Below are 7653 nucleotides of genomic sequence, written 5' to 3'. Positions count from 1 at the left end.
ACACAAGGTAGAACATTGTCATTAGTAAACGGCAATCACTTAACTGCAAAACACACAAAAATAATGGTGTCAGGGGAACAAGGCTTTTACTTTAGTTATGACCAATATTCTTCGCCAAACTCTGGCAATGCTATCTGTCTAGATATACCTACGTTCATAAAAAAACTTCCTAGAAAGTGTACCCTAGTTGCAGATGCATGCAATTACTATTTTGAAGCGGCCGTGTCATCATCGTCAATTGATACAAGATTATTCTGAAATAGCTCAAATTTTACCAGACTTCGGTTCAGTCCAATCACACATCATACATACAAAGTGTTTTTTAGTTACTACGTAGTAGTACTTGCAAATTTCTGAAACGGTCCCAGAGGCCCAGATCGGGGATGCACCAGTCATCTACTCGACTTTATCTCTAGCAGAATTAGTAGTGCTGGCATCCCCGCTGCCGCTGGTCACCGAGGAACCAAAAGAATCATCAGCCGGCGGCCGCATCAGGTAGGTTGCCATCGGCATCTTCCCTGGGAGACTCGGCGGCGGCACCTCCAACCGCAGCACGCTGACGGCCTGCCTGATGGACGGCCTCAAGACAGGGTCGGGGTGTCCGCACCAGAGCCCGACCACCATGATACACTCCATCTCTTTCTTGTCGAACTTGCCGTCCAGCCGCGGGTCGGCTGCCTCAAGAATGGCCCCTCTGCCGTGCGACTCCCATACCCACTGCAACAGGTGGATGACGGCTCCGTCATCGCCGTCTACAGCCACCACTGGCGTCCGACCACAGGCCATCTCGAGCAGGACGACACCGAAGCTGTAGATGTCGGATTCCACACTGGCTTTGCCTGCAAACACACACTTTGGATCCATGTAGCCAAGCGTCCCGGCTGCTCCGGTCGTCAACGAGCCCCGGCCATCACAGATAAACCTCGCAAGCCCAAAGTCACCAAGCTTGGCATTGAAGGACGCATCCAGCATGATGTTACTCGGCTTGATGTCCCTATGCACAACGCGCTCCTCCGTGTCCTGGTGCAGGTACATCAGTGCTGAGCCCACACCAAGCACGACCTGGTACCTGACTGCCCATGGCAGCAGCTGGTCCAGCTTGTAAAGGTGTGCGTCCAGGCTACCATTGGGCATCAGTTCATACACGAGCAAAAGACCATCATCGTCACCGCCATAGAACCATCCAACGAGCGGCACGAGGTTCCGGTGCCGGAGACGGCTAATGATCTTCACCTCAGAGACAAACTCCTTCCAGCCCTGACGAGAGCTCTTGGACACTTTCTTCACGGCAATGTGAAGGTTCATGTCGTGGAGGAACCCTCTGTACACGGAACCGAAGCCTCCTTCTCCCAGCTTGTTCCTGCCAGAGAAGCCATCCGTGGCGGCGGTGAGCTCGTCATACCTGAATCGTCTCGGCCCAGTCCCTTGCTCGAGTTCCTCTTGGCGTGCACTTCTGCCGTGGAAGTAGGCTGCCACTTTAGGAGGTCTTTCCATGTACGATCGCATGGCAACCCTGGCCGCTGCCACCCATGTTCGCCACTGGTACAACACGGATCTCATGGCAACCATGGCCGCTGCCAACCATGTTCGCCATGGATACAACACAAACCGAACCAACAAGCCGATCAGGCAGATAACAAGCGCCACCAAGATGGTGATAAGGCTGGCGATGATGACAACCTTTCGTCGGGCGATGATGACAACCTTTCGTCGGTGTTCTCTGCGCGCTGTCTCCATCTTCCTCTCATGCTCATTTTCCTCCTCATATCCCTCCCTATACCGGTACCTCTCAAGCCGCACAGTGCGCGGGCGTGGCTTGTCAGCAAGGATGGCGTAGCGCAGGTAGCAGCTTGACCCTTTGATGGCACCACCGCTGTTGTTTGGGAACAACCGTGGCAGCTGATCGGTGTAATAGGTGAGGCAGCGGGTGCACTCACTCGCCGGCAGATCCCTCGTGCACTGCACCACCGCCTGCACCCACTCCGGATCGGTGAACTTCTGTCTGCCCTCAGCGATACGTTCATCCCTTTGGCAAGCCTTCACCATGAGCCGATGGATCAACTTAAACCTTGCATGGCTCATACCGGCAGTGTCCACAACGTACCCTACAAGTATGACTCCTTGGTGCCAACCTTCAGGGTCTCTGTTGTTCCAAGTTCGGCGAGGGGTTTGTTCCAGCCGGGGCGCGACCGAAAGGTCGACCATGTCAACCACGGTAAGGTCAGCAACAGAGAAGAAGGACTTGTTGGAGTATTGGATGGTGCAGGCGCTGTAGACAGCACGGACCGTCCTGCTGTGAGGACACACCTTCATGATACCTTCAGGGGCGCGGGTGAGGCAGTCCTGGCACTCAGAGTCGGCGTCGTCAGCATAGCACATGAACATGCCAAAGACCTCGTCGCCCACCGCGCCAAATGTGCCATTGAAGAAGCCATTGGAGTCAGCGGCCACGGGGATGGCCGACAGGAGCCGGTCGAGGTTCACATGGTACTTGCTTCCGTCGGTGTAGTTGCCGACAGTTGAGCATGAGATCATGGATGGCCGCAAGGGCTGCGTCTCATCGATGACGGCATCGCCGTCAAAAAGTGGGCGGCCATGGCATGCGGGGACGGCAGCTAGGAGTAGCAGCACAAGGCGAACCCATGGAGGTGAAGCCATGGCCGGGCAGCAGTGGTGACTTTGGTGAGTCCAGAGACACAATCACAGGAGACACCCTTGGGTGAGTAGTGAGTTGTAATACTATATACACACAGAGAGTGAACCCAACTCCGTGTGCATTGCCTTCAGTATTCCACGAGCTAAATATGTCCCTGCTGACACCCTTTGGCCTTTTTCGTTTTGTCAAAGACTCTCTGTTTGTACTGCTAGAAATTTCAAAGAAATCTTGTAGCCAAATGGTGCAGGCCTAAGGATTAGAAAATTCTTAGGCCTGCACCTAACTCCTCAGGAAGATTAATTCATGCCTTTTCCTGTGCTACAAGCCAAGCAACTTGTATTGCTTGTTTCTATGGTTTCAGTTCCTGTAGGAAATGGTTTCTGTTTTTTAGGGGTTTAGGAAATTGTTTCAATTCCTTAGGAAATGACATCTATTTTCTAAAAAAAAAATCATATCCCCACATTTTAAACATCATGCAAATCAAAGAAGCCCTAAGACTTTGTAATGAACTCTGGATTCGTTTTTATCATATGATGCCGGCTAAGAAAAGGTACAGGTTGAACTCACCTTTGCTCCTGGCTGATCAGCTAATCCTTTTCAGGGTTGTTTTATGGTACAATGTCTTCTCCTGTACAGGTTTTTTTTCCTGCAATGAGGCAAACGAATGATTCAGTTTTTGCTACATACTGATGAAAAGGAAATCTCTGCTGATCTATAACAAATTATTATTTTCACTTATTGAGAAATGCTATGCATTTTGACAGAGATGTGTAATTATTATCTTTGCGTGACTTGTAAAATTTTGGCTGTGCCTTGAATGACAAGTGTGTCCATATGGCTCATGCTACGAATAATCCACTAGCAATCAACTTTGAATTTTGATAGTGACAAAAAATGTAATTCTGGTAGCAATCAAGAGAAAAATCAACGGAGACTCGGTCACCTTGGACCTCGGTGGGAGATAGCTACGAGTCTTTGTATTGTGGTAATAGAATCTACCAAATGCTGAGCTCGTATATTTCCCTCAAAAAAAATATTTGCTGAGCTAGTGCCAAAGTCCTAGTTACTCCCAACATATCATATAATTAGCCTTGCCAAGGGCTGTGTTACGTTATCCTGTCGACCAAGTCACCACTAGCCGGCCTTCAAAAAAACGTCACCACTAGCCGGCCTTCAAAAAAACGTCACCACTGGCCGGCCTTCAAAAAAATTCACCACTGGCCGGCCATGGTTCAAACTCCATGCTTCCACCTTCTGCTACTCCTATTCGTCGTAGGCGCACTTGTGGACGATGTCCACCAATCCCTGATCTCGTGCTCCACTGCCGACAACTACAGCGATGGACCAGAAGAACCTTTACCGCCTCCTGCAGACCATCACCACGGCAACCGCCGAAAATGGAAGCTTCTACAATGGCACCCTTGGTGTGGGTGCCGACCAGATCTTCGCCCTCGCCATGTGCTACACCACACCGAGGTCGAATATTCCGCGGACGTGTGCAAACATTGTCGTACCTCACCTGAGGCAATAATGAAGATATGCTCAGTTGCCCACAGAGTCATGGTTTTCAAATCAGATATCTAACTGGAGCTTGAGTAAAGCTTTTTAATTCAAAGCTAAAAGGGAACAAGCAGTTCCAAATAAGAAAGAAGAGTGGTAAAAACAAGGCACAAAAAAAAAATAGAAGGGGCGACAGTCACTGACTGAAAACAATGGTCACCATGGGATTTCTTGACCATCCCAAGCGAAGAACTTCCCGTTGTCGGTCTTCTGGCATTGTCGGTGATGGATGGTAACTTCTGTGCAAAGAGCTCCCTAAAGATCTTATCCTTGGCAACATTTCATTGGAATGGCCGTGAGAGGTCGGTGTCAACTGTTTCTGGATGTAGCAAAATGCAGGCGATGTTGTCCCTCTTGCCCAACTCAACTGATGCAGTCTTTGTCACTGCAAAACATGACCAATCCGTGCACTTTTAAAATCTAAGAAAGAAAGGTATGACAGTTTGTTTTGGATAGAATACACCAAACGTTGGATGGGGGAAACTATCATGATAACAAGATTAGTATGAACAACGGGCTGGTAAAATCTGGATGGAACATGCATCTTACTGTTAACATACATTGATTCGGTGCAAATGTCTATCGAGCCAAACCATTGTCTCCTATCAAGCCTACTCTGGTGCTCATATCTGCAACCAATGAGCAACCCTTCCCTGTTTCCATGGTTGCTTCAATCTTCAGAAATGGACGCAGGTGCTAGAGGAATGCTGACACAATTGGGAGAAGAAAGGAAGGCAGTAGTCTCTACCTTGATGACTTCATATGCCAGTAGCAGGAATGACTTCTGAACTTTGCTCAATGAGATCTCTGCAACATGAGATCAGAGCAACCTGATTTCAGATAAGCCATTATAATCCCATAACCCACCGAATGCAAACTGGAAAGCAGTGCTCCGATGTGAAGAACAGATGGAAAAATTGTGAAGGGCAGACCTGGTTGTATAACATTTGGGATCGAAAGGATGCCGGCGGCATTGATCAGTAAGTCAAGAGATTCGTGGGTCACCCCAATTGCGGCCGCTGCGGCCTGCCATCGAAACAACAAAACATTCCCCGGCAGTGTGTCACTGCATCAGCCTGCAAAATTGCTGGGGACAAAGGCAGGAGCGATTTTCGTCCTTTACCTCTATGGTGCTCTCGTCGGTGATGTCCAGCAGCAGCACGGTGAGGCGCCGTGCGTGCTCCCGCCTCGGCTCCTGGAGCTCCACGGCGGAGTCAGGGGCGCTGCACGTCGTCCCTCATCGCTCCTCCGCAGCAGCTGCGTCACCTGCGGGCAGAAATCAAGAGGCGGGAGATGAGATCAGCGAATCGGAAATTCGGAGGAGTGGGGGGAAGGGGGATAAGAAGGAGGAAGGAGAAGTAGAAGACGAGCTGGGGTTGGTTTAGGGTTGTGGCACTCACGAACTCGAGCCCGACGCCCTGCGCAATGGAGCCGCCACGGCCGGCAGGGGGCACGGGGGCGGCCGCCGGCGGACGAGAACGCTCTTACCGCCGTCGCCCCCGGCCCTCTTTCCGGTCGAGGGCGGCGCGTAATGGCGTCACATGTTGGGCACCGAACTCGGGTTGCAGCCTTGCAGCGATGGCGGGGCGGCGAATGGCGGCTGGAGGAAGGTACACCATACAGAGATGCGAAAACCTGGCCATATGGGCCGAACCGCGCGCACGGAATTTCTGCCCGGCATGGCTTTTTAGATGGTTTTTTTTCGGGTTTTATCAAATTTTCAGTTTTTATCGGTCTTTCTTAAATTTTCGACAAAAAAGATATCAAAAAACATTGCGCGTAAAAAACGCGTTTTTCCATGAGATGCATGGTTTTGCTTCCGCGAGAGGCCATGCCTCTCGGAAACGAAAGCAAACGTGCTTTCTATTTCTTTCCTTTCGTGAGAGGCACAGTTTTGCTTCCGCGAGAGATTTCGCTTTCATGAGAGGCATGGCCGTACCTCTCCAAAATGAAAAAAAACATGTTTTTTCTTCTTTTTTTTCTGCGAGAGGCACAACCATGCCTTCAGAAACAAAAGAAAAACGTGTTTTTTTTGTGAGAGGCACGATTTTGCTTTCGCGAGAGGCACGGATTTGCTTCCACGCGAGTCATGGCCGTGCCTCTTGAAAACGAAAAAAATATGTTTTTTCTTCCGCGAGAGGCATGGTCGTCCCTCTCGGAAACGGAAAAAAACACGGGTTTTTTGTGAGAGGCACGATTTTGCTTCCGCAAGAGGCACGGATTTGCTTCTGCGAGAGGCACGGCCTTGCCTCTCAAAAACTGCTTCCAAAAAGGGAAAAAAAGTGCTCCCGGATCGGTTTTTTGTGAAAAAAAACGTCAAAACATCAATATAGAATCTACTTTTTAAATATCTTGACGCGAGGAGTCCAGCAGTGAAAATGGTTCGAATTTTAGGCGCACGGTTTAATAGATAAAACACTTTGAATAAACGGATCTAAAAAAAGGAAAAACTCTCAGATTGCAACAAGTGACGCACATACAGCACGCCACTCGCCACAACCTGAGAAGAAGAGAGTGGTCTTTAAAAAGAGTACTCATTAATTAATGATTTCACGCAAACCTAAAGTTGTCCAAAACTTGAAAAACCCAAGTATAACATTCACAAAACTAGCTAAATTATTCGTCCCAATTGTTCCTCGCATCGCTACTCACGGTCAATAATCTTCTGCAACGAGTAGCAACTACTTCCTCTGTTTTTAAATATTTGTCTTTTTAGGGATTTCGAATGGACTATCCCATACAAATGTACATAGACATATTTTAAAGTGTATATTCACTCATTATGCTTCGTATATAGTTACTTGTTAAAATATTTAGAAAGACAAATATTTAGAAATGATGGGAGTAGAAAATACCCAATCAGGAAAAATGGTTCTAAAGCCGTCGATTTCTATTCAGCGCTTTAGGTGTCGGTAATGCATTAACCGTACTGACCGCACACCCTTTTATCTGACGGGCCAGCCCATAAGCAGGTTCCGTGAAGTTTGTCCTGGTTTTTGGAAAGCTTCTGGAAACTTATCCGGACGGGTTTTAGGAAGTTTATGGAAGCTTTTGATCTTTTCTTCCTTTTGCTTTTTGGTATTTCTGAACAGGTTTTTTTGTTTTTCCCTTTTATTTTTCTTTTCCTCAAATGTGTTTAACATTTTCAAAATTCTTTTTATGAACTTTCTTTATTTTTTGAATTTTCTTTTGAATTCATGATTTTTTTTCTCAAATTAAGGAACTCTTTTCAATTTTACGAACTTCTTTTTTTCTAAACTTTTTGTTTTCTGGAAAAGTAAATGGTTGACTGGTCAATCATGCATGACTTAATCAGAAACTACTTACGGTATTATGTAACCATAAACATCTTTTTTCACATTAATTACATGTCACATACACAAACAATTGACCATGAAGAAAAATGAAAGGTTATTGAATTTTTTTAAAGCTAACAC

The 7653-nt window shown here is 47.7% G+C and overlaps 1 protein-coding gene and 1 long non-coding RNA gene across 2 annotated transcripts; both read right to left on the bottom strand.

Moving 5' to 3' along the window:
- Nucleotides 1-396: 396 nt before the first annotated feature.
- Nucleotides 397-2658, bottom strand: LOC119299191 (cysteine-rich receptor-like protein kinase 10). Its single transcript, XM_037576451.1, has one exon. The coding sequence runs from the start codon at nt 2656-2658 to the stop codon at nt 397-399; it is 2262 nt and encodes a 753-aa protein (XP_037432348.1).
- A 954-nt stretch (nt 2659-3612) lies between these two features.
- On the bottom strand, nt 3613-5458 carry LOC119299193. Its single transcript, XR_005146107.1, has 5 exons — nt 5340-5458; nt 5149-5242; nt 4965-5046; nt 4361-4601; nt 3613-4175 (listed from the first exon to the last, which is right to left on the bottom strand). It is a non-coding gene; the product is annotated as an uncharacterized LOC119299193 (long non-coding RNA).
- Nucleotides 5459-7653: the final 2195 nt, after the last annotated feature.

Source organism: Triticum dicoccoides, chromosome 5A, assembly GCF_002162155.2.
Source record: "Triticum dicoccoides isolate Atlit2015 ecotype Zavitan chromosome 5A, WEW_v2.0, whole genome shotgun sequence".
In the NCBI taxonomy this organism is placed as follows: Eukaryota; Viridiplantae; Streptophyta; class Magnoliopsida; order Poales; family Poaceae; genus Triticum; species Triticum dicoccoides.
Note: the sequence above shows the minus strand (reverse complement) of the source record. Positions and strands in the feature narration are given on the sequence as shown.

What these genes read in the sequence shown, in the direction of transcription:
- LOC119299191 (XM_037576451.1), bottom strand. Translation starts at nt 2,658, where the DNA reads ATGGCTTCACCTCCATGGGTTCGCCTTGTGCTGCTACTCCTAGCTGCC.